General features: G+C 41.0%; 1 protein-coding gene across 3 annotated transcripts in view; it reads left to right on the top strand.

Moving 5' to 3' along the window:
• phf14 (PHD finger protein 14) overlaps window positions 1-27765 on the top strand; it is a 147365-nt gene that overhangs the window by 44655 nt on the left and 74945 nt on the right. For 2 of the 3 annotated variants that reach the window (XM_047383503.1, XM_047383502.1), the window contains 5 exons: window positions 1201-1307; window positions 2824-2955; window positions 9354-9516; window positions 15309-15371; window positions 15975-16096. In XM_047383503.1, coding sequence (XP_047239459.1) covers window positions 1201-1307; window positions 2824-2955; window positions 9354-9516; window positions 15309-15371; window positions 15975-16096 — 587 coding nt within the window. Of the gene's footprint in view, window positions 1-1200; window positions 1308-2823; window positions 2956-9353; window positions 9517-15308; window positions 15372-15974; window positions 16097-18205; window positions 20402-27765 lie in introns of those variants that run through there. The other variant, XM_047383504.1, reaches the window with a different exon arrangement.

Here is a 27765-nt window from a genome sequence, read left to right as displayed (position 1 = left end):
ATGTTTAAGAACCAGGGTTTATTTAAAGGAATTTGGAACTAAGGTCAAATGAGTTAATATTAATATTAATATCAATGTACATATGAAAGCTGGTGTCGCGTTATGACCGATCTGTGTTTATAAGAATAAAATTTGTCGTAACTTTTAAGCACAACACATCAATAAATAAACTAACCTCAAGGCATAGAGGCCTGTAGACATTAGCTCAGCAGGTAGCCTGCTAGCACTCAAATGGTTTAACTTTTAGCATCACAAACAAAGAAAAACACCATGAAATAAACAATAGTTTAAAATGAAACAGATTGTTTCATTTTAAACTAATGTTCTTTGCCAAGACGCCACCTCTTACGTGAACGGTTCCGTTGAACAGGAGTGAAGAAGGTCTGAAGGCCGTTGAGTTGCATGGTGAAGTTTGAACAAAGAAGACTGCTCTCAGTAGCAGATTGGGGTACCTTCTGCTCAGACCGGCACGCAGGCAGGCGTATGATGCTGACATTTCTATGCTGTCTCCTCTCAGCAGGGGGGAAGCTGCTTTACTTGTTACGATTAGAGATACCATGTCATCTGGGGGAATCTTTGGCTCAGATTTCTTTTCTGCAGAAGCTCAGAATGAAAGGTTTAAGACAAGCTTGACCTAATTTACCCCGTGGTATGCTGGATGCACATATAGCAGATCATACCTTAACCTTTGGTGGTTTTTCAATTGGCGGGTACACGAACGTCAGATTGTTGTCAACAAGTCTTACTCGCCAGCGAGTTTCAAAGATATACAGGTCGTCGCACACTGTTCACCTATTGTCTTAAGCTACAGGTAAAGGGAAAGAGAAGTGGCTGGAGAAGTGTTTTGTTAGTGGCTCCATGACATCACATGGATTGCAACTGTTACTCCTCCTTCCTGGGCATTACTAAAGTAGGTAACGCAATTGCAATGCATTTAGGTTTTTACCAGCCTGTCTCGATGAGCTGGGTTCCAGAGCCCACGCAGTGGGAGGTGAGCCCGAGTATTTCTAGACGATATTTTTTACCAGTCTCTTTGTTTTTTTACAGTTCAGTCCATGTTTCATCCCATGGCTGGAGCCACTGCAGAGTCTGTTGTCCCCTCTGTGATGTTTGGAGCAAATCTGGCTACAAACCAACTGATGACTGTGTCTGATTATAATAAACTGGCATTTTATATACTACATTTCTTTGTTTATGTAGAAACTGAGCACTCCAGCAATTCTGAAAGCTCCAAAGGAGAGGAAACCCAGCAAGAAGGAAGGAGGAACACCAGGGAAGTCCTCAAGCCTTCCAGCTATTCTTTACAGGTGAAAACATGGAAGTAGACCTAATATAGACCATGAAGTTAACTTTAATTGTGTTTTCTCCTTTCATTTGGTGCAGTTAGGAGGAGATGTTCTATGTTTTTTTTGGGTTTTTTTAGATTTTGTTTGTAGCATTAGTGGCTTTTATTTTTTTCAGTGGAAACGGGAGGAGAGAGTTGGGTGGTACACCATTAGCTTTGGTTTAGGGGTGTACTTGTTCTATAGATAGATTTATTTGAACTTTTATTGGCAATCTCATCAATTGTATGTAAAGACTCAGTGTTGCTCCTGCTTCATAATATCTGTAATTTCATCTGCCATTCTGGAGCTTCTGGGCCAAAGCCTGATTGAGTAGAACTTTTTCCTGTTTTTGTACTGTTTGGGAATTATCACATCTTGTCAAAGAGGCAATGTCCTGGCCATGAGTTAAATTATATTAACCTTGTGAAGCAGAGCTTCATCATACACCGATCATTGCCAAATGTTTCCTGTATTGATGGTTGAAGTTGCTCCAGGAGAAAATTTTCACTGCGCTGTTTATTCATGTGTTCATTCTAATTGAGAACCAAATACATACATGGATTGGATCACGGTGCATCACTAATGGCACAACTTTCATCTTTTTCTTCTCCATACAAATGTTGTTTTAGATGTCCCAAACAATCTGAAGGAAGACTGAGAGAAATAACTTTGCAACCATATCTTGCTGTCAATCCTACAACTTGCTGCAGAATTCCAGTCTGTCCTTAATAGTTTTCTTAGACAGATGAGGCCACTTTGCTGTGTTTCTTGTCACAAGACCGTGTGCAAATGCTGTTTCACTCACCTGCCGCTGATTCTGAGCATGCTCTGCCCTGGGGGCACCTAGATTCTAGAGAAGCTGGAGACCATTCTGACCCCCTTTGGACTCTTGGAGATTTTTTTTATGATGAACCCTTTACCTTGAAGATTTTAATTGTTGAGATATCTATTTTTTCAGCAATAAGTAATTTTCTTAGCAATAAATACCTGACATGTGAAGTTATTTTAATGCTAAGTAATGATTGCTTCAGACGTTTCCTTGCTAACACATCTGACCCTCCTCAGTCTGCTAATTAGGTAAACAAAGTGATTGCAATTGGACACAACTTCATGTGTGCTTATATGACTGAAATAGTTAACATTAAATACTACTGAATAATACTGAGAGCTAATACTGTCAACACTGAAATGAAATTGGCACATCATTTTCTGCCAGAGCAGAAATTCAGTGAAAATGGGGTTTTATATACCCTCAACGTTTTGAGCTTTAACCCTTCAAATATTATGAATTGTCTCTAGCATAATTTACACCATAGAGTTTGGAAAATCTTTGGACACAACTTTGTAAATTTATTTTTAAGCACAACATAAGGTTGTTAGATAGATTTGTTTAAATAAGGTCACTGTGTTTAATCAGTTTCTTTGTTGAAACAAAAACAAGAAACCTCTCAAATGTTTTATTCTCAGACCCAGTTTTATGAGATTGTTTTTCCTGCAGCTGTGGGATCTGTAAGAAAAATCAGGACCAACATCTGCTGGTGCTGTGTGATACGTGCAAACTCTACTATCACTTGGGGTGTCTGGAGCCTCCACTGACACGAATGCCCAAGAAGACAAAGAATAGCTATTGGTAAGATGCATTCAGACACTGCAGTGTTGGAATTTATTGTTTCTCTGCTGAAACATGGTTGAGTTTGTTCATGTGAGTAATTCAGAAATCGGCCATCGGTTCTGTTCATGCTGATAAAACAAGGCTGATGGGGAATGCATTGTTTTAATCTACACATCTAACAATGCATTTCTAACAGCTGAAGTGGTTTTCTCAAATTGTGGGTCATACTTGTTCTTAGGTTTTATAACTTGAATTAAAATAATCAGACTAAACGTCTTGCTCTGTTCTGAATATTTGTTTTGGAAATGATCATTTTTTGGTGTTTTTAACTTTAGCTGTGTTGATGCAATGAAATAACATTCCTTCTGCATTGTGTCTGCCATTGACTCCCATTCTAAAGGCAGTTTTTGCTATCATCACCTCTACAGCAGTTCCTTTTTTATCTGGTTTTTCAGTTTTGTTGATTTCCAAGCGGTGGAGACATTTATGTCATGTAGGTGATGAGACCAATGTTTGTGTATGGGTTGTAGGAAAATTAAAATTATATCCAAACCAAGATAAAACCTATATGTACAGTTTATCATCAAACACATACAGAAGGGCCGGACCACCAACGGTGTGTTAGTGGTCCGGCCCTCAACAACAGTCAAAGTTGCCTACCCAGTGTGCTTACATGATAGAACTAAGAAAATCAGGATTATTAATATGTATAACACTACTGGTATCCAATCTAAAATTTGCCAGTTTATATTGGTAAAGCAGCTTTAGGGACAAAGTGAACTTTGACAGGCTCGAATCAAAGTAGACACAATGTCATGGGACAAATTAATTTAGTTTGGACTTCTTCCTCATGTGTCTGTTCTTCAGAAACCAGAATAACTAGTCACACCTCAGTGTTGGTTGGGCTGTTGGTTGCATTCCAGATGTTTGTTAAATTCAGTTATATAACAGTTAGAAATTGGATCCCAGTCACAACCTGTAACTATCCCTAGTTAGGAGTCTAGGAGTCCGATGAGAGAACCGCTAATTTATATAGAACCATAAGGTTGGGTAGGCAGCATTCTTGTGACGTTACTCATTCATTCTGCGTCTTGATTTGTCTTTCCTAAAGCAGCTAACGGTGGGATCTGGAAAGGATTTTAGTCGCATTATTCCTGACATTTTTGTTTCGTCTGTGGGAGTGGTATTATCAGATAGCAGATGCAGAGATGGTAGAAATGTCACCCTATACCTTCCCCTCCCACAGGCTGCAGGTTCTTATCTTGAGAAAAGATTTAATGCTTCTGCCTCTGCACATTTAAAAATCCAAATGTATTGTGGTCATTAGAGAACAACTAGAACTGTTATAAAATTGAAGTGTCTTATCCTTCCACGTTATAAACAATAGTAAGAACGACAGCTGGTTATTGTACATGATGTCCTTGTGTTTTTGTAATGATGCTGGTCTGTGGCTTGAGTCATACATTCTGTTTCTAATAAAGCTTCAGCTTCTTTTTTGGTTGAAAACTAGGCTCCATTTGAATGAAAAACCATGTGTGGATGAAGAGTTAGTAGCCAAAGGCCAGAAAAGCTGCAGACATCAATGTTCCTACTCCCAGCAAACCCAACCAGCAGATGCTGCGTTACCGGGTCTGGTTCCTACTATAAGTACCATTCAAAATGAGCTCAATGAAATGGTGTTGTTTACTGCCAACACAGTAAACATCACTTGCAGTGATGTTTACTTTTCCTTTATCAGTCCACTGAGTTGCAGTCATTGCCTCTTCCCCAATACCATTTCCACAGTCTTGAGTGGGTTGAACCTTGGTTTATATGAGGTGAAGAGCTTGTGTCAGATTGTTCAATTTGGAAGGTGTTTGAATCACTCGGGCTCTGGGTGACCCGTTACCCAGTTTGCCATAGGAGACCGTACCAGGGGCATTTAAGCCCCGGACAACATAGCCTCTAGGATCATTCGAGCACTCAAACCCCTCCACCACGTTAAGGTGGCGGTTCAAGGGAGGGGTTATGAGGACAATTACAATGAGGCACATGACGTTATCCGGGACAGTGGAGCCGGGGTCCCCCCCTGGAACGAGAGATGCAAGACCATCACTGCCTGCAGTGGGCACCATGAGTGACCAGTGCAAAGAGGATCTGGCAGCGAACAAAGGTAGACACCTCGACAACCCGATCTCCTTATGTTTAAACTGGCTCCAGGGGCGTGGAATGTCACTTCACTTGGGGGGGAAGCAGACTGAGCTTGTGCGGGAGGTCAAAAATATCGGCTAGAAATACTTGGGCTCACCTCCCACTGCGTGGGCTCTGGAACCCAGCTCATTGAGAGAGGCTGGACTCTCTTCTAGTCTGGAGTGACCCACGGGGAGAGGCAGCGGGCTGGGGTGGGTTTGCTTGTCGCTTGCTTGCCCCAGCTCAGCTATCTCATGTTGGGGTTTACCCCGGTGGATGAGAGGGTTACATGCCTGCGCCTTCGGGTTGGAGAGAGGTCTCTGATTGTTGTTTCGACCTACAGGCCAAGTGGTGGTGCGTATCCGGCCTTGTTGGCGTCCCTGTCAGGGTTGCTGGATAGTGCCCCTACTGGGGGACTTCATTGCCCACGGGGGAAATGACGGTGACACCTGGAGGGGTGTGATTGGGAGGAATATCCTTCCCGATCTAAACCCAAGTGGTGTTTTGTTATTGGATTTCTGTGCCACTCACAGATTGTCCATAGTGTTCAAAGCATAAGGGTGTTCATCGGTGCAGCTGGCGCCAGGAGACCCTAGGCAGGAGGTCGTAGTCATGTCTTTGGACCTTCGGCCTCATGTTTTGGACACTTGGGTGAAGGGAGGGGCTGAGCTGTCCACAGATCACCACCTGGTGGTAAGTTAGATCCACTGGAAGAAGAGGAAGCCGGAGAGACTTGGCAGGCCCAAGCGTTATAGTGAGGGTCTGCTGGGAACGTCTGGCGGAGTCCTCGGCCAGGGATGTACTCAACTCCCATCTTCGGGAGAGCTTTGACCACATTCCAGGGGAGGTTCTATTGTTGATGCTGCAGTCCTTAGCTGTGGCTGTAAGGGATGCTGTCAAACTGAGGAATCAGAATCAGCTTTATTGCCAAGTTGGTACATACAAACAAGGAATTTGACTCTGGTTTTTGTTTTTTGCATTACAGAATATACATATATACAATATACAAAAGTACACATACATAAATAAAAAGGTGCATTTGCAACATCTGTATGCTGTTGTTTGGTACTCTGTTAAATGTTCAACAGAGAAACAACCTGGGGGAAGAAACTGTCTCTGTGGGAGCTGGTTTTAGTAAACAGTGCTGTGTAGCGGTGGCCTGAAGGTAAAACTCTAAACAGTTTATGTGCAGGGTTTGTGGGGTCTGCAGAGATTTTTGCAGCTCTTTTTCAGACCCTAGACCTGTATAAGTCCTGGATGGAGGGAAGGTCAGCCCTGATTCTCTCTGCAGTCCTGATTATTCGTTGCAGTCTTGACCTGTCCTGTAGTCATTTAATCCTAGGATGGTAGGTTTCTTGGGATGATGGTGATTCGTTTGAGGCAGGAGGGGACCTCACACGTCTCCAGTGACTTGTTGAAGATCCGGGTGAAGATCGGAGCGAGTTGATTTGCACAGGCTTTCTTTGTTTTCATGCGCTGAAAGAGCCTGTTTACATCTTCCTCGGAGATCTTTAGTGCAGGCAGATGGACTGAATGGACTGAACTTATATAGCGCTTTTCCAGTCATACAGACCGCTCAAAGCGCTTTACACTAGAGCCACATTCACCCAATTGCACTCACTAACGCTCACACATTCATACACCGATACGCAGATCGGTAGGCAACTTGAGGTTAAGTGCCTTGCCCAGGGGCACATCGACCTATGGCAGGAGGAAGCTGGAATCGAACCCACAACCTTCTAATTGCAAGACGACTACTTTTCCTACTGAGTCACAGTCGCAGAGGATCTGAAAGTAGGGGGGTTGGTTTCATTTTTGCTGAAGTTAAAGGCAAAAATGTCCATGCGATTTGCAAGTTATGTCCGGCAACAAAGAAATAATCCACATCCATGACCAGTAACTCCAACCTTAGCAGATTGCATCATCTCTATGGTGACCAAATCTCCCAATTTTTACGGGACTCTGCAGCATTTGTCCCTCAAACAGAAACAATGTCCCGCATTTGACTGGATCAAATTCTAAAGTCAAAAATTATTCAGCTGGAGCTCTTCTGAAATCTGCAGTTATTGTCACAGAGCCGCATCAGTTGTCAATCAAAATACGCAGCAGCGTCCCATGTCATGACCAACCTGCGCACCACGATGCTAGTAAAATAAAACAAGAAAAGGATTTTCTTGTACAGGTCCTTCTCAAAATATTAGCATATTGTGATAAAGTTTATTATTTTCCATAATGTCATGATGAAAATTTAACATTCATATATTTTAGATTCATTGCACACTAACTGAAATATTTCATGTCTTTTATTGTCTTAATACGGATGATTGTGGCATACAGCTCATGAAAACCCAAAATTGTGCAATGAATCTAAAATATATTAATGTTAAATTTTCATCATGACATTATGGAAAATAATGAACTTTATCACAATATGCTAATATTTTTAGAAGTACCTGTATAGCTTACATCAGTTGGCTATACAGAATATAATGGAAAGTATGTCATGGAAAAGAAAAGGGATTGTTATGAAGTTTGCCAAAGTTATTATTAATTTCACACGGAGGGGAGCCCGATATGAAGCGGCACTGTAAAAGTGAGTAGCACAAGAAATGCACAGCTGAAAACCACCTGCCGTTCTAAGGTCTCCTCAAACCCAGTGATGACTGCCAGACAGACAAGGTAACAGCAGCTGAGATTACCTGTGTTAAACTTTAAAAGCTCTAAAATGCACTAACAGACAAAGCAGAGATTGATGAATGTAATGTGAGATCTTAGTTAAAGTTTATGACGTCATCGTAGTGTTGGTAATGTGTCCTTCATAACCACCCTTGTTGTCCCACATTCGGTTTTTTGATATCTGGTCACCCTAATTGTCACATCTTTGTAAAAGCGGAGCAGGAGTTTGGTCTGCATTGCCAGCACTAAGTCGGACCTGTTTCCGGTGCATGTTCGACTCCAGCAGGTCTACTTTTTGTCAACGGTCCTGTTCATAATTTTCATGGACAGGATTTCTAGGTGCGGCCAAGGACCGGAGGGGGTCTGGTTTGGGGACCAGTGGATTTCATCTCTTCTTTTTGCCGATGAGGTTGTCCTGCTGTCCCCTCTTGCCAAGACCACAGCATGCAATGGGGCGGTTCGCAGCCAAGTGTGAAGCGGCTGAGATGAAGATCAGCTCCTCCAAGTCTGAGGCCATGTTTCTCGACCGGAAAAGGGTGGCTCACCCTCTTCAGGTTGAAGGGGAGCTCTTGCCTCAAGTGGAGGAGTTCAAGTATCTCTGGGTTTTGTTCACGAGTAAGGGGAGAATGGAGCAGGAGACCGACAGATGGATCGGTGCGGCCACCGCAGTAATGAGGACGCTGTGCCGATCCATTGTAGTGAAGAGAGAGCTGAGCCAAAAAGCGAAGCTCTCGATTTACCGATCAGTCTACGTTCCTACCCTTACCTAAGGGCATTACCTTTTAGTTTTGACCAAAAGAACGAGATCCTGGATACAAGTGGCTGAAATGAGATTTCTCAACAGGGTGGCCGGACACTTCCTTAGAGATGGTGTGAGGAGCTGGGCCATCCGGTAGGAGCTCAAAGTAGAGCTGCGGCTCCTCACCATCAAGAGGAGTCCGTTGAGGTGGCTCGGGCAACTGTATCGGATGCCTCCTGAACGCCTCCCCCTGGGAGGGGTTCCAGGCATGTCCCTCCTGGAAGAGGCCCAGGGGGTAGCCCAGGACACGCTGGAGGGACTATGTCTCTCCGCTGGCCTGGGAACGCCTTGGGCTCTTCCCAGAGGAGCTGCAGGAGGTGTCTGGGGAGAGGGAAGTCTAGGCGTTTCTACTGAGACTGCACCCCCACAACCCGGTTTCGGATAAAGCAGGAGAAGACGAGTATGAGTATTGTTAAATTCTAAAAAGAATTTAGTTTGTTTTTTTAAAGATCCTACAAAGTGCTTATGTCCATTTGACCTTCTCTTGTAAATGCAATTTACAGCTAAGATCTACTCTAATTAGCCTCATTTTTATCATTTGAACTACTGATACCGAAATAAATACAAGTTGTGCCATGGATACCAGATGGCTGGCAGGCAGGCAGGCAGACTTTCTCTCTCTCTCTCAATTCATCTGTCTCTGTCAATTCAACTCTCGCTCTCTCTCTCTCTCTTTCTCATGGTAAAACCTACTTCAGTGTCCAATAAAAAATAAAACATTTGGACCATTGACAGTAAATTCCATGTGGTGACATTTCTTGGTTTTCTTCAGGCAATGTTCTGAGTGTGACCAGGCCAGCAGCGATGAAGCTGACATCGCCATGGAGACATTGCCTGATGGCACCAAGAGGTCTAGAAGGCAGATCAAAGGACCAATCAAGTTCATCCCTCAGGAGATGTCCCCAGAGCCCAAGAAACAGCAATTGAGAGGCACGGTGAGTACTGATGAACTGGAAATGGAAAACTGAAATGTATGTCTGTGCTTCTCTCTACCTCTTTTATTTGTTAATTAGAATGTGTCTGATGGATGTGAGGGCTAAGTGATTGCAAGTAGTAGTAATCTGTGTTCTCATGCTGATTGCTCATTTTCATTTTAAGGTTCAAAGTTGCACAAGCATGAAAAACTGATTATGACGTATTTACCTTGAAAAGGCATTAGTTTAAAACAGCTTTGTGGCGGGGTTTTGCTGAGGGTCGTTTTCTCCTGCTCGAAAGGAACAGGAGCTTCCCAGGACAGGAGTTACAGGAAAGATTTACAAACACGGAAATGAGATAAGAGGTCAGATGGTATAAAATATATTTTTCTTTGATTTAGTCAGATGACCCACTCCACTTAAAACCCTGGAGGTCTTTATTGACCTACATTGTTTTCAAACAGTATCGTGTAATTTTGTTTTAATAAAGCATAAATATTGCTATACAGTACACAGAGTAAGCGCTGCAGCATTATAGTAAGACTCAGATACAGCTTGTATATCTTTCAGTGCATACATACAGTAAAAAAGAATGAGTAGCTATTGAATACAATTCAGTCCTCCCCAAGTTACACTGATTCAGTGTTTTGATTCAACATAATATGGAACAATAGGGATGAATCAGGGAACTAATGCTTTGGGACTGAAATAAAATAAATAAAAATAAATAAATAATAAAAAATTAAAATAACTTGTTACATTATTTTAAGAAAATCACATAAAGATCTAGTATAATTATTCCTGCAGATTAACTGCTGAGTCAAAAAAACTGCCTTCCCTGTTCCATTTACAGCAGATAGTTTAGCTGTGGGGAAAATTAGAAAAATATCCAAACATAGTCAAGAAATAATGAACACATCATGTGGTAAATCTGAATAGTTCATATACTACTGCACACTGGTCTGCACTGTATTTATTCCACATGTCAATGGGGTGTCTTCAGGCATAATAGTTAATCCAGATGATCAGGGTGAATTAATATGTGGTGGACTGATGAGGCCTGAAAAACTACAGCTACAGTTCCCTTCCCAGACACTAGGATTCATTACTGAGAATAATAATTATACTCAACAACAGGAACAGAACCAGATGGTTTACATGGCCCACTTATATAATATGCTGCTTTTGTCATGTAAAAATGTTAATTTAATTCAAAGCATTGATTCTTAATGAACAGCCTGATGTTTATGTGGCAGATGTATGAATAGATATCTGCTTACAAGTACTTTTATCCAGAGGAGTCGACATGGCACATGCAGTAATTGAAGACGTTGATATATGAAATGTAGGCTAATATATTTTAAATAGAATTTTTTTCTAGATGTGGTCACATCTAAACATGTTCTCTAAATGTTGTTCTGTGCATTGACTGCATCAGCCAATGGAGGCCCGAGACTGCCGGGACCTGAAGTAGATGCCAGGAGTTGGACCACCACCTTGTCTGTTAGATCTGAACAGATCTGTTCGTACCCGTGGAAACAGTTCAGAGCCGATGCTTCTGGATTTCACTCAGAATCCACATCTAAATGGTGCTGCTCTACCCATTCACGCAATATCATACATCTAAATTAATAGGTTAATCTCCACATCCCTGCACCAGAGAAAGCATTCAGACATGATGTGTTCACTGAGTGTCAGATAAATGGAGGACAGTCCATGTCGGAAGGGCTTTTTTCCTATGTGAGCTATGAGCAGGAATAGAAGCATCTCTGTGCTCCTCACTGGATCCTGCTTATCTGGACTGACCATGCTCTTATCCTGTAATACAGAGCTGCCTCTCTGCTCTCTTGAACAACAGTTTAGATTGATATCAGACAGCTTGGAGTCTGGGGGTTGTGATGTGTGCTTTTGTTTGTTACTGTCAGAGCGTGGCACATTCATTCCTGAGACTTCAGCAGGAAAATGAATCTTTGGGTGACAGTTGATTCTCAAAGCAGCTTCAGTCTGCACTTCGTTTTTCAAATAAGGTATGAAGAGAAGGAACAGTGTCTCTGCTGTACACTCGGTCCTCTGCCTGTGTGGTGAACAGTAGAGCGTTCCTCTGCTCTAGTTTGGGGCTGTTGGTTCTCAGATATGGGCTCTAACACCCTGCTGGGGTTCTCAGGGATTAAGCAGCCTTGTGATTTCTCAGACAGCCACTGTCATTCACGAACAGCACTTCAGTGCAGCATTTATCTTCAAATGCAAGGCATGCAATGGCAGCAGCTAAAAGGGCCCTGATTTGCATTTTTAATGCTTTTAACAGGGCACCCAAGTCATTGGACTTCTCTAAAGCAATGTTTCCATTTATCACGACTTGCTAATCGACCTCCTCCTGGCCTCTGCATGCATGTGTGTGTGTCTGGGAGTTCATTTGTCAGGAAGGAGCCTTTGTGTGTTAATAAAAACAGATATTTTCCTCTAGCAAACGGCTTTAAACAGTCCAGTGGCAGCTGGGGTTATTAATGGCTTATAGTGGGCAGTGTCTGCTTCAGTTAATTTAATACAGTGCCTTGCAAAAGTATTCACCCCCTTGGCTTTTTAACTATTATGTTACATTCCAACCTGTAATTTACATGTTGGAAATGAAATAAATATATATAAAAACAGGATTAGGAAAAAGAAAAACCAGATAATTGGCATGTACATATATAATCACCCCCTTTGCTATGAAGCCCCCAAAAGGTTCTGGTGCAACCAATTACCTTCAAATGTCACATAATTAGTGAAATTGATAAATAGTGAACACAGCTTCAGGTTTCTAACCAGGAACATTTGGCAGAAATGTTTGATGCTTATCTTGAAATCTGCAGCTGTCACTCTCCCAGATTTAATGTCACTGCCCTGTTTGCTCCATGATATGTTTTATTTTTGTTCTGCTTCAGCAGTTCACTTCTCATCAGCACATCTTACTCCACCAACATTTGCAGAAGAACCTGCTAGACAAATGAACCCCATCCCCAGAATGTGTTGGTATTTTAAAAAGTCATTGGCTTTATTAAAAATTATGTCGTTCTGTTAAGTAGTCTTCTAAATGATTTTAATCTGAAAGTAATATCCAGAATATTAGTATTTATTTCTTATAATGGAGCAATTTGTTGCCTTAATAACAGACCATCTGAAAGTGAAGATAAATGTCCTACTAATTAATTTACTGCTGCCTATTGTGGTAGAACCTGGAAACTTCTCCATATGAACATGTGTAATTAATCAGGTGAAAATTATGTCAAGTTAATATGTCTAGTTACTATCCTGTCCTATGCTCTGTTAATTTCTCTAATCCCCGGTAAAATTTCTCATGCTTGTTAAAGATGCACTGATGTATTTAATTAAAAGATTGATTTTGCATGGGACATAAAAACGCCTGCAGTTTTAATTTCCTCACCTGAGCAGAGCCTGAGATTAGCTGTGCTGTGTGGCTGAGGAGTTTTCAGCTGATCCAGCTCCTCAAATGCACACTTTCCTCCTCATGCTCTGTCAGATTTCCTCACCAGACATTGCCTTCAATGTAGAATTTATTTAATAAAGTTGGGCATTATTTTACACTGCAGACCCAGGAGTAATGGAGTTCTGAAGATGCCAGTTGGCAGCATTCTTGCAGTTAATGTTCTTAATGATAACTCCTCCATCTGGCGAGTGGTGGCGAGCCAAAGGCAACAGATGGAATTGTTTTCACAATCTGTTTAAATATGTTGTTGATTTTTCTTCCCTTTTTAAACTTCCCTAGCAGTTCAGATGCTTGCTTGCTACCAAAGAGATGTTGGATTTGTATTTCCTTTCATGCACCAGTAAGCTTTCTGTGAAGAGATGGCATACTTCAGACCAGTGATGAATTCTAGATTCTTACCGGGTTTTTATTAGCCTTTCAGTGAAAAACTTCAGCTGCTGTTATAAAATAATTAGGAGGCATATTTGTTTCCACAGCACCACTGAAAAACATGGCTTCCTTTCTGTCTGTGCTGTAATGAAGAGATTAAGCCTTTGATTCTCTTGTCTCTCCATTAGTGAAGCATACTTGGTAAAAAGTGTATCCTCAGCACATTTGACCTTCATGTTTTTGGGAGGTCTGTGTGAAGGTACAGTACAGACCAAAGTTTGGACACACCTTCTCATTCAAAGAGTTTTCTTTATTTTCATGACTATGAATATTGTAGCTTCACACTGAAGGCATCAAAACTATGAATTAACACGTGGAGTTATATACTGGCCACTCGTTTTTCTTTACTTAGCTGCTTTTTTCTCGCCGTAATACAAATTCTAACAGTGTATTCAGTAGGACTATCAGCTGTGTACTGTATCCACCTCCTGCACAACACAACTGATGGTCCCAACCCCATTTATAAGGCTTGAAATCCCACTTATTAAACCTGACAGGGCACACCTGTGAAGTGAAAACCATTTTAGGCGACTACCTCTTGAAGCTCATCAACAGAATGCCAAGAGTGTGCGGAGCAGTAATCAAAGCCAAAAGGTGGCTACTTTGAAGAACCTAGAATATAAGACATATTTTCAGTTGTTTCACACTTTTTTGTTCAGTATATAATTCCACATGTGTTAATTCATAGTTTTGATGCCTTCAGTGTGAAGCTACAATATTCATAGTCATGAAAATAAAGAAATCTCTTTGAATGAGGTGTGTCCAAACCTTTGGTCTGTACTGTATGTTGCAAATAAAAGATGTTTGTATCTGTCTGAAAACTGCATCTCCGGGGCAACCCGTTGGTCAAGAAATTTCTGTTCTTTTTCACTCCTGAGTTTTTTTCTGCAAAGATTGTGAAAATTTCTAAAGATGATTTTTCAACTTAGAGATCATTTTCTCAAACAACTGACAGTACGTTATGCCACATCAACTAGACCAAGCACATCAGCTACTGGATGTGTCCTGACAGTTCGGATGTTTGTGAAGGTAAAACATACCGCAGTAATAAAAGCTGTGGAAACTTCAGCTATCCAATGACTTATACAGTTACCCTAACAACTGAAGGGGAACCTGGGAAGAGACACTACTGACAAGTGAGTTGTATTGTTTTCTTAGGGGGACAAGTGTTACTCCCCTTCCAAGTACTGTTGGATCTGTCATATCTTAAAGGAGGCTCTACTTCATCAATATCCCCTAGAGAAGAGAAGTCTTGTATTGTTTAATATGTTTGGTATATATGAAATGACAACCAGCTACTTGCTATTTGTCCTGTTTCACAGTTTCCTTTCAGTCAGAAAGGTCTCTGTTAGATTGCTAACAGACTCAGGCTTCTGTTTAAATAACCACAGGCTTGTTTGAAGACCTGTCTGGTGAAAATGTTACTGCAGTTTATTGGTTTGAAAACCTCCCTTATATAAATACAGAGATTTTTTACTTTGTACTTGTTTTAACATGGCACATATCCACTAGCGCTAAATCTAGTTCTTGTCTCATTAAAATATAAATGCTCAGGGGGTAATCTTCATCAAGTGAGATTAGAACTAACTTCCTGTCCCATCATTTCTGTTTCTGAGGTTTGTGTTCATAACATGACAACCTGGAAAGGTTCAAGTGCTATATACTTTATGAACTGTAAGAAACTGTGATGTTGCATTTCCACTTATATGCATGGTACAAAACCAGTAAATATGCATTGTTATTCTATTCTCTCCTTGGTTTGGTAGTTGATTCCTCAGACATTTAATGAAGACAGCTTTGATGTGTATGTTTTAGAGTCTAAACGCTGAGTTGAACAAGTTGAATGAAGCCTACAGGAATTTTTCTGGTGCTAAAGTGAAATGTTTGTGTTTCACAGAGAACTAGGGGGCAGAAGAGAAAGAGAGTTCCTATCGCTGAAGAAAGAGAAGAGAAAGTTGAGGTTAGTCACATCTTCATCCTGCAGGATACTGTTGAGAAATCTCTCTAAATTTAACCTTTTCTTATTCTTTCTCTTTTTTCATTTGGTTTTGCATCAGGCTTACATTAAAATGGACTCTAAATCGTTTTTCCTAAGCACATTAAAATTCCCCATTAATTTAATCCTACAAGTCTGCTTTCCTCAGGTGAAAATAATGGGTTTAAGTGAATGATGCTGAATGCTGGGTTTCTCTGCCTAGTGCATCAGAAAATCTGGTCTAATACTTCACTTTTAATTTCACCCGATTCAAGGATGTTGTTTGTTGTAGTCTGAGACTCGCACCTCAATTCTTAGTGTCAACACTGGTTCAGTGCGCTCTGGTGACCCTGAGGAACCACTCTGTACATGTCCTTGAGTGGTTGAAAACAGACCAGGTCCATTCGTGTAAAAAAAGGGAAGTCAGCTAAGCATTTCATTTCTGTGGAGGATTTGTACCTTTCCAGCCCTGGTTACCTCTGTGACTTTCAGCAAATCTTACCACCTCCCCAGTTTTAGGCTGTATTTTTTTAAGGCTCAGACAAGCGCCCATCCAGCTCTCATTTCTAATCAGCCGTGTTTCCATAGGAACCACTGCCACGGGAACGCAGACAACGCCAGTCTGCAGTGCAGAAGAAACCCAAAGCTGATGACACAAGAACCGAGTGTACAACTTGCAAAGGACCAGGCGACAATGAAAACCTAGTGAGGTGAGGTAATGCGTGTGGGTCTAAAATAATCAGCATGGGCTATTCCACAGGGTGTGTGTGTGCGTGTGTGTGTATGTGTGCATGCATACCTTCAGAGGTCCATATTTGTATGTGTGTCTCCTGGAGGAGCCATATCCTCCAGATGATTAAAATTCAGTCTTCATTAGACCCTGGCCGCTCGGGCTCTGCAGAATGTGGGGGCTGAGGTTATCCTCTCTTCAGGCCCCTATATTGACCTGCCACATACATTTGCTCACTTGATTAAGGTGGAATGAATAGCACAATTAATTCCCCTGCTTTCCTGAGATTTCAGATGTCTGGCATCTAATCAACTGGATTCTTCTTTGTAGTTGTTTGAAACCCAGCAGATGCCTTCATAGCACACTGTCATGTAATAAACATTTTACATTTAAAACATAACATCGGCAGTGTTATTTTATCCTGAAGCAGGTCAGCTGAAGTGTTGCAGGGATTTCTGTATCTCATGAAATAGATAGGTAGAGTTTCTACATGAAGGGTAATCATTTCTGAGGTTTTCCAATGGAAAGACATTTCCTTTTGTTGATATCTGAGACAGAAGATATGTTGTAGGTTTTGTAAGTGCACAAACCCACAGTCATCGTTAAAAGAGAGTAAGAGTAGACTATGTTAATTCTAGGGTTTTACGTCTCAGAACAGATATCAGCAGTTACCAAAGAAAAGTCATCTAGCTTCCATTAAATCTTTGAATGGTTATAAAGCCATTTCCAAACAATCTGAAGCCACTGAGTCTACAGTGAGAAAAATATAGAAAGCATTTATAACTGTTGCCAGTCTTCCCAGGAGTAGTTAGTTCCCCCTCCAAATTATGCTCAGATAATTTATAAAACAGATCCAAGAGTCCCATCTTGGACTCTACGTTCATCAGGTAAAATGTTAGTTAGCAGTTTGGAAAAAAACAGAGCAAATGTGAATTCTTTGGAAGGGTTGCCAGGAGAACGCCTCCTCGCTTTGAAAAGGCTATGGCTGCACGGCTCAGGTTGGCAAAGCTGCATCCTGATGAACACAGTGACCTCTGGAACAATGTTCTTCTGACAAATGAGTCCATAGTAGAGATTTTGGGCCCTAATGCACAGCACCATGTTTAATGAAAACTAAACATCACAAACACTTCAGATCAACTGTTGACAACAGTGGTAGAGGGGCAATGGTTTGGGCTTGTTTTGTAGCCACAGAACCTGAGAACCTTTCAGTCTTTGACCATGAATTGCCCTGTACATAACAGTTTGGTAGAGTCAGATGTGAGGTTATTGTCTGACAAGGTCAGTTTTGACCAGACTGGGTCATCAACAGGACAGTGATCTGAAATACAGCATCTGGAACAGAATGACTGAAAAAACTATTCACTTTATAAATTAAAGCTTAGATTAATAAAAAATAGAACCTGATAAACTCCTGATCATTTTCTGTCAGATTCTAATGCATAAAACCTTTGACCCTTTCTTCTATGACTGCAGCATCAATCTTTCATGTCTTCTAAGTATCTTATAGGTGCAAGGCTAGAGACCCGCTACTGTACATCTGAGGTTCCCACTGGGCTTCCATTAATATAGTAATAATGCTGACCTCTCATGGTCTCCCATCCAGCCAACACAAACAGATGCAGGACACTAGTAGTTAATGATGTGGTAAATAGTGCCAAGTTCCGATGTTTCCTCGAGGAAAAAGGATGCAGACTGGAATCTGTTTGTGTCCAACATCTGCAGCACATGTTGTGTTATTAGTGACTTGATTTAAAGAATTCATTCATAGTGATTTTGTGTTTACGATGTGCTACAGTATGTAGTCCTAGCTGTTCCTACATGCAGATGGAATATTTCCAAGTTGTCCCATTTATAATTGTACCATTTATTTATATATACTTTTTTCATAATTTTACACAGTAAATATTGAAAGATAGAAGGCAAGAAGAATCCCTCTATGATTATTTGATCTTTGTGTTGATCTTTTTTGTTCGTTTTCCTTCAGTATGAATGCTCCTGATGCATCTTTTGAGATTTGATGGTTTCTGCTCGGGGGGGTGGGGGTGAGGTGTGTTGCCCTGACTCTTTCTATCTTTGCATTGCACAGGTTGTGAAAGCCGGGGCAGCCACCTCACCTCCCATAAAATGTCGGGACTGATGACCCTTGGTATAGAGACAGAGAGACAAATTGAGGCTCGAATCAGAATGAGGACAGACACCTTCACATCTCTTCACAACCACGTCTGAACCAAACTGGACCAGCAGCTGTCCAACGAAAATTTGACCTGAACTGTTTGAATCTAAAACAATGAACCTAAAATGCTGACATTTCTTTTCATTCTTAGTAGGTGTGGGCCTACAATGGCTTGTACATACTGACAGTATCGGAGTGGATTATTATGTGCATCAGTAGTTAGATTCTTCAGTACAATATTTGTTCATGTAAGGAAAGGAGTTTTTATTGATATAGTTAATTCTCTTTACAAGCGAAAGGCTGAAAAATGTCAGTTATTGTTTAGAAGTTATTGTATTACTATAGTGCTCCATTTACCCACTGAGTCTATTAATTTATTTCTAGCTGCACCCCAGAGGATTTTGGTTGTTCTTTCACCTTCAGAATGCCAACAGCAGAGATTTTTCATGAGATCTTTAGGATTACAATCCAATCGCTTTGGTCTACAGTGAGGAAGCACAAACTTAGTTCAGCATATTCTCCAGTTGCTGAACCTTTCTTTAGCAGCTGGTTGTTGCGTTCTTCGTCCCAACTCTATCCTCTCTGTGCCTCACCCTCAGCCAATAACTTGTCATCTCTAAGATCAACATGAGATTGTTCTGCCTTTTTTGACTGGCTGACCTTCTAATCAGTTCTCATCACTACCAATAATTGAACTCAGATGCCGGTCACCCTTAGCAACTCAGCATGAATAATTGGACCACTTCATCTTAGGCCTTCTTGTGTTACAATGTTTTTTTAAGTATGTTGAGGACCAGAAGTACCAAGAAAAGGAATCTGTCTCTGGTCCATTTAGTAAAGCACTGAAATAATTCTACTGAAGCATCTCTTATAGAAGCAGACTAGTTGTAGTTAGCAGTAGTAGCACTAAAATCTGAATGTGTTTGGAGGGAATTAACATGAAGCAGTCTTCCAGTGTCTCAATATGTTGAAGTGACAGTTAAACTGACACATCCTTAGAAATGTGTCCTGCTTTGTCTCCATGTCTCTGCTGGGCCACAGTGCTGCTCGCTGCCCTGTCAGAACTCATGACAAGTGTCACATCTTGGCCTCACATGTCACTCTGTTGGCCGTTCTGGCCCCATATTTGCATGCTTTAGGGAGTAGTTAGACCAGTCCAGTTTGCTGAGGTTTTTTCCCTCTGCAGAGTCAATCCAGCAACAGCAGCACATTGGAGATAATAGCGGAGTGTCATCCTGGCTTGTTACCAGTCATTTATGTTTCAGTTCTAAAGTGCATGGCAGTGTATTTGCATAGATTAGGTAAATATTATACAACTTGTAACTAAGTGATGTGGTCTCACAGAAATCTAAATGCTAGGTAGTGTGATGATGTGTACAGTATTTATTGAAGAGGCCGACCTGTGTGTCTGTTCTGTGCCTGTGCAGCTTATTGTATGTGGATCTTATCTTGTTTCGTAAAGTCTGGTTTTTGACGTATCCGGGAGACAGCTATATTTTCCTTGCCAAACATTTGTTTACAACTTTGCTTTGAGGGAACATTTCTGATTTGTGTTGTACTGTAATATGAAGTCAGAATGTGAATGTTGCTTCTGTTGTCTATATGAAGTATTTCAGCTTCTGGCTCTTAGCTCTTGGAAATTAAGTAGAGCTTTAATAAACTCTCGTTTTTTTTTCCACCTTATTTCTGCAGTGATAAATGAGTGTCAGACAGCTAATTAATTGTTCTAAAGGTGCGGCATCGGCGGTCCGTTTGTGCGTGTAATGCCCCCTGTCAGCAGTGATTTATCACCTGGGAAGTGGCCCTCTTGTTTTCATGGGGGCAGCTCAAAAGAAATGTTACTTCGCAACCTACGCAGAGTAAAGTCTCAAATGCATCTGCAAACACATGAACTTCTGCTTCAAATAAACAACAGAACCTCAGATGCTGATGATGATTACCTCGATTTTTGCTTTTGTCCATTTTCATCTCCTTATTTAACCATGATGTCCCGTTGAGATCAGAGATTTTTTACTAGACAGACCTAGCCATGACACCAGCCACACACACCTAAACTATATCAAACAATAAATAAAGGTTACATTACTGGCGGTTGTCAGCTGCTCTGCACACCTTTATTGTCTCCTTTGTGGTGCATGAAAGTGAGTGGACATGAGACACAGGAGAGATTGCCATTGGTTGGACATGGGACATCTTACAGTGTGTGGACAACAACTAATAAATCAGCTAAAAAGACAAACTACTCACTATATAGAAAAATAATTTATCCATACAGCATTTTTTAAACAGCTGGCCAATATAAACCCAGTTTGTCACAGAACATATTTTCTGTTGAGGAGAATCCCAGCAGGAAATCAGAACCAAATCTAACCAAAAACATATAAACAGAAACTATGAGGTTCAGGTAATCACCCTGGTTATTGACTAGTCCCTGGGATCACTCCATAGATCAGTAGGAAAATATTATATAGATAAAACATGAAAAGGGTCATTATTATACAGAGCATCATGCTAACAATGGTTTACCATTTTTAGGCAGAAAGCTGTGTAGCAGTTCAAAAGGTCAATGTTCCTGCAGCAGCTTTGAACCAGATCATGAATGTACTTTTATAACCTTCACTATCCACCACAGGACCTTTATGTCTGAAATATTGCAGCTGGAATACCACACTAAGATGCAGTATCATGAATGCTGGTAAGGAGTGATGCTTCTTCAGATAATGTAGCCTCTGCTGTTTTGTTCTTATCTTCCGCATACAATCTAGTGCCATTATGTTACAACCCAGTAGAGTCAGATTCAGTAGGACCTCAAATGTCAATCAGTAAAAACGGATCTAAGAAAACTGGTAGAATATGTTTAATCGTCAGGTTTTGGTTAAGGAATGAGACAAAAGCTCAGAGATTCATGGAGTGGAGAGGATGGGGGATGGAAGGAAAGAAAAGCTAGCAGGGAGGTTCTGGAAAGCAGTAACCTTTCTGATGATGAGTGCATTTCCTATTACTGCTCTGACACCAGATCCAGAGAGATGATTTAATGGCGGCATTTTGTTTTTGCTGACTTCACCCTTTCCCCCTCTATTAAAACAGAAAACTCACAAGCTTGGACTGGAGCTGTGTGGGAAGAGTGGCCAAGCAGCTAAAATCTATCACTCCTCAGCTTCCTTTATGCCACTGATTCAGCCACTGTGTTGGTTTTCCTAAACGCCCCCTGAGGTTTACACTTTTTATTCCCCAACCTCTTTACTGGTTTCTTTTTTGTATCCCCCCCATATTTTAGTTATTACACTGGATATAAATCCTGCAACTTTATGGCCGCCATGTAGTTTAATACTGACTTTTTCCTGAATCTCTTAAAAGAAATCCAAAGTCTGATAGATGCCACAAGACTCCAATTTGGCCTGCACTGCAGGGGGCACAAATATGTTGTCGAACTGGTACCCAGTTAACTAGGGCCCCCTACTGGAAATTCCAGCCTGCACCTGGTGAGAACTGGAGAAAAGTTCTTCCATGTGCTCCTTTCATCCTCTCTATAGTCGTGAATGAGTTTTGTCTAGATTGGCTAATAAAAGTAGCTGCTCTGATTTGTCTATATCCATAGGTGCGATTTCAGCACTTCATTCATTACTCTTCCCATTTTGTAAAACAATGGCTCTTTTATAATCTTGCCCTGACCCAATAGTAGATCAAAAAGTAGGAGGCTAAAAAAGTCCAATAATCCACTCCTTTCTGAGGTGCACTTTGTCATGGATGAGAGTCAATGGCTTAGTGCTTTGTGTCATATTGATTTCTGTCACGTGGCCACTCCCAGGGTAATTGCATTGCCCACTTGTGATAAATTCTCTGCCTTGTTTCAGCCTCTTGGTCACAGACAACAGAGCTTTTCCAAATAGAAACTTCAAGGTAAAACACGGACATTTGAATGAGTACAAAAGTGGAGCACCATTAACGGGCTGTGCAGATCTGTTGCTAGATGGAGTGCTTCTTGTACAAGTGTTCACACCTGCCACTAAAATGGGTGATGAGTCAGCAGGTCTGCTGGTTATTGTAAAACTAAACTCAGATCCTGAACGTTATTATACATGATCACTTTTCAGATATGACCTATTAAAAGCAAAATAATCCCCAGAATGCTGAATAAACCCAAAGTAATATAACAAGACAGGAGAGCATAAAATGATTGGTGGTCTTACAGAGCTTTGGGTCTGCACAGCTCCACTGAAAAAGACACACTCTATAATTCTGACAGCTTGTTGTCAGAATGACATTGATTACCTGTGTGATATGCCAACTGAAAGCTCAGATTTCTGTAATATGTCTGACACTGTGCACGTCATGACTCAGCGTTCACACTGGGTTCAATCACCTTACAGGCAGCTCAACTCCGCAGAGTTCTGGCACTGATTGATAGTTTCATGACAAATATGGGCTATTTTGCATTTGCAGAATACTGACCGTGCAGTAAAACCTTTAAGCTCCCAAAATTAATCACATCATCAGAGTATTTCCATAGATTGCTCTTTGTTATAAATTAGACTGCAGTTTTGCAACAGCTTGCCACAGAATGTATCTCTCCAAACCCAGACAGAAAGACATGCCTCTGCATGGACATATCATGTTTTTGAATCCTTCCTTTTCGCACATAAATCATTCAGTTTTGGTCTATATAAAGTGGAACTGCAATGCTTTGGTCTGAACTCCTTGTTATTGTAGCTCCACGGGCTCCTCTTTTACCCTTGTTCTGAGGTGCAACTTGTTTTGGTCTGGTCTCTTTAAATGCTACTGAGACACTTCACACCTCGCCCCCCTTAAGGTCAAAGAGCATTCCTCTTTAACCCGTTTGTAAAAGAGATACAATTATCTAGTGGCGCAGAAACAAGACAAAAACGGCAAAAACAGTGCAAAACTGTTTATGTAATAATACTATTCAAAACAGAGAACGGTTATGTCCTCAAGGAGCTAAAAGCAGCTCAAAGCGATAGCAGTAACAAAACAGTGGCCAGGATGTCAGATCAGCACACAATATATTCAGGTCTAAAATGAAGTTTGGTGTCATTTTAGCGTTATTTGCAGCTTACCGCTTTGCTGTGTCCGCCGTTTCCATAGACAAAAGGAAATGACCCCTTAATCATACGAGATATTTCAGGTGAATCAATCTAGATAATGGTGGAGGTTGCTGAAGGAACTTGTCCTTGAAGTGGGGGAAATAGGAATTGGCCCACTGATATGGGAACATTTAAATGAAAAATAAAATTTAACCGGGCACTTCAAAGAGGTTCTGATGCTGCGGGATGGTGTAATGAATTGTGTGGGTTAATACACCTAACAACCGAACATTTACACTTATCCTCTTTCAGCATGTGCATATTAGAGCTTGGACTACAAAATAGCAGCGAGAAACAAAAATGGCAGATATGCGAAACTGGTAGCCGAATGTTCATGACCTTATTCAGATGTTCCGCAGCAAATATTGTGACATAAAAGTTCAAAAAACGTAACAGAGAATAGAAATAACTGAACAGACTAAAGGATATGACCCAAACAGAATATAAAGATCTCTCTGCAGCACCTGAAAGAGACTAACTTCAACTTTTCTGCACTCCTACAGATTCCTACAAGTACACAACTAAATGTATTTAAAGGCTAAAAAAACGGATTTTGCATATGTCCCCTTTAAACTGCATTGCTTGTGTTTGGGCCATATCAGGACAGCAGTCCATCAGTTTGCTTCTGAAAAAGTTTACCTTTATTCTGTGAAATGAATGTGGATAACTTTCCCAGAACCTTTCCTCAGTCTGCATTCACACCTTTATCTACAGGCTTTGGATTGAATTTATCAGGGCACATTATCCTTCGATCTAAACATTTCCCAACATTTCATTAGTGTTTTGTTTGAAAAAAGGGAAATTGTGGATGTCCTGATCAGGATTTTTTGTCCCTGATAATGATTCAAGGTATTTAAGAAGAGGCTCTGGTTGATTTAAAATCTCGCTCCAAAACTACATTAAAATTAATTAAACAGATGCCATTAATATGCTGGGAAATTCTGTAACTTCACACACTGCAATCAAAGATCCCATTTACTTCATCAGCATTACAAGTCACACTCCAATGACCCTTAGGCTGTACAGTTTATGTTTCTTTTTTTCCATTTCTTAACAGTGACACATGAATGTAGCCTTTGTGCTGGCTCAGCCTCAATGTTCTGCAACTAAACGGGATTACTAGTTAAAGAAACTGCTAGACTTTTCTGACCACACATCACCTGTATCATATAGCCATAGTTTTATCATACAGAAAAATACAATCATAGACCCTTGAACCTGTTGGGGCGGTTTGTCCCAAGGCCAATATTGTTAAGCATTTTGTGTAAATAAAAACAGGTTAAAAACAACCCATAAAATACTGAGTTTTCATGTTCGCACACAGACTGATGCACAGATCGTAGTAACAGTGAATGTTATTTAAAAAACTAGGGGAATGAGCAGCTGAGATCTCGCGAGAACTCTGCGTAAGTAATATGCATGGTTACATCGATTCACGTTTCCCTATTAGATACTGTTCCCTCTGCATCTCTGTGCTGCCTAGGCAGCAAAAAACGTGCGCGCTTGTTTCAAGTTTGTAACCGGTGCGATGTGCTCACGCCACAAGGGAACTATAACCACTGTGGAAGCTCAAACTTCGTATTTTGGCGTAGTTGACCTACTTTTTTGAGCTAGTGTTCTCTCAATATATACACTCATATTAAATCATTTTATGGATTTATACCCGTCGATTGATAGAGAGATGTATGTATGGATAGATAGATGTAAAAATAACAAAACAGGGAAAATGCAGGTAAACTAACAAACACGACAAACTCAAGGAAAACAAGCCGATAAACTAAAGCCAAGCATAGATATGTTTAAAATGCTAATCACTGTCTCATATTTTCCCAATAAACAAACTGGACGAGGAAACCTTTGACAGCTTGGAGAGCTACATGGACAAATGTTTTGACAATATTGTAATGGGCAAGCCACAAAAATCTGCACTCATGACAACACCAACATCAAAACTCAGCCGTTCAGAGTGCTTAGCCAGCACCTCCACTATCTCTTCAGAGAAGAGCTACGCTGATGTCCTGGACTCTATCGACAAGAAGCTAACCAGCCTGGATGCTCGTCTGGTGGAGGTTCTCCACAGGAAATTCCAAGCTCTGAGGGAGTCTCTGGAGTTCACCCAGGAACAACAAGCTTTGCTCACAGCTGAGAGCCAAACGCCGAGGGACCACGTGAAGACACTTACGGATGGAATGATGCAGCTGTCGGAGAAAATAAAAAATGACCATCTTGTATATATAGGCTCGGTTTATGCGGGACGACCTTGTCTTCTTCAGCATCCCTGAATGGGCAGAGGAAGACGCAAAATCCATAGTCCGTGAATTTCTCCAACGTCAGCTGAAACTCTCAAGTGACGAGTTAAAAAACATCACATTCCATCATGATCAGAAGACTGATCACAACCGACCTCAACCAGCTGTAGCAAAGGGCACTACAAGCAAAAACGAGCAGGTCAGAAGTCGGGCAGAAAGCTACAGGGAAGGAACTTCAGCGTTAATGATCAATTTCTAATGGAGATTCTCAATTGGAGGCAAGAATTATTCCTAATCAGGAAGAAATATATCACAGAAGGCACCAGAGCTACAATGGCTGTAGATAAACTCTATATTAATGGTCAGTTGTTCAGGGACTGGCCGATCACTCTGTGGCTTTATTAGGAGCAACAGCAGGTTAGTCTACAACATGTAATACTGGTTAGATAACTGGAAATTATAATCTAATGTAAAGCACAGCTCAGTATGATGTTTACATTGTTAGATGTGGGCGGGGCCAAGGCTTTTTGTCTCCTTTCATTTTGTTTGTTACCACATCTCTCTGTCACTCTTTTCTCTTTCTGTTACACAAAAACATGCACACATCCACACACACACAAATATTTCTTAACATAACCATATATCTCTCACACCCTCTTACCCCCAGCACCTTCTTAAATTTCAGTCTTTTTTTTCTGCTATATCTCTGCTTCTGGACTTTACATCAGGCAACCCCAAGCACTAACTATGATTTTACTTTGGTCCATCTGTTTCTGTGGTGACATGCGTTGTCCAACCTTAACTACACGTGCACAACTATGGGCAAACTAAGGTTTGTCACATGGAATGTGGATGGACCCGGCACCAGTGAGAAAAAGTTTGATTTTTAAGATTTAAAGAGTTATTCTGCAACAGCTGCAAATGATCTTAGATCAACTGAGTTTCCTAATTTGTTTTCTGCCTGCTATAATTCTAGGCAAAGGGGAGTAGCAATTTTAATTCACAAAAATATTAACTTTACAGTATCAGACACATTTAAAGATCCAGAGGGTAGATTTATAATAATAACAATATGTAAATATAACCAAAAGTTAGGTATAGTCAGTATATATGCCACAAATGTTAAAGAAAATAGCGGACTTCCACCAAATTCAATTAAATTCAAAAATACTTTATTAATCCCAAAGGAAATTAAATGTTGTTATAGCTCATTATGAAGGTTTCTTCAAAGAGTCGTTGTAGATGCTGATGGCTGTGGGCAGGAAGGATCTCCTGTAGCGCTCCGTCTTACAGCACATCTGAAGAAGCCTCTGACTGAAGACACTCTGTTGTTGTAGGACAGTCTCATGCAGAGGATGCTCAGGGTTCTCCATAATGTTCTTCATTTTATGAAGAATCCTTCTTTGCACAATGATCGTCAGCTCTTGTATCTCTGCCACCCTGTGTCCAACGAGAACCTTGTAGCGACAGGACTGAGAATGAAGCCAGGTAAGCACTGAACAACGCGTACTATCTCCAAGGTGAGTTCTCTCTTAAAGAGAATGGCTAATTGAGCAGCCACCATGGCTGCACACAGTTCCAGGTGAGGAATAGAGTCCACATGTTTAGGAACTACTCTGGATCAAGCAAGGAGGAAAGAGACGTGTCTCCGGCCCTCTTTATTCTCCACCCTCAAGTAGGCCACAGCTCCATAGGCTTGTTCTGAAGCGTCTGCAAAGATGTGCACTTCGTACTTGACAGCCTCTACATCAAAGGTAAAGGGCACATATGCTTGGGATAGGTAAGTAGAGGCAAAAACTGCAGTTCATCCTTCCAGCTGGACCAAGCTTGGAGCAGTGTAGCAGGTAGGTTGGGATCATCCCAACTTTGTTGCTTGTCCCATAGCTGTCGAATGATGAGTTTTGCCCCATTTGTGAAAGGCAACCGGTAACCCAAATGATCATATTGGGAAGCTAGAACTTTGTAGATGTTCCTAAGGGTCAGGGACGTCATAAGACACTGGTCTCTGCTTATAGCTCAGGGAATCTCTCTCCCAGTTCCAACTAAGGCCAAGTGTGAATTGAGGATTTATCTAGTCGTGTGCTAACCACAACTCTAGGCTGTGGGATCTGGCTTCTTGTGG

Source organism: Girardinichthys multiradiatus, chromosome 13 (genome assembly GCF_021462225.1).
Source record: "Girardinichthys multiradiatus isolate DD_20200921_A chromosome 13, DD_fGirMul_XY1, whole genome shotgun sequence".
Taxonomy (NCBI): Eukaryota; Metazoa; Chordata; class Actinopteri; order Cyprinodontiformes; family Goodeidae; genus Girardinichthys; species Girardinichthys multiradiatus.
Note: the sequence above shows the minus strand (reverse complement) of the source record. Positions and strands in the feature narration are given on the sequence as shown.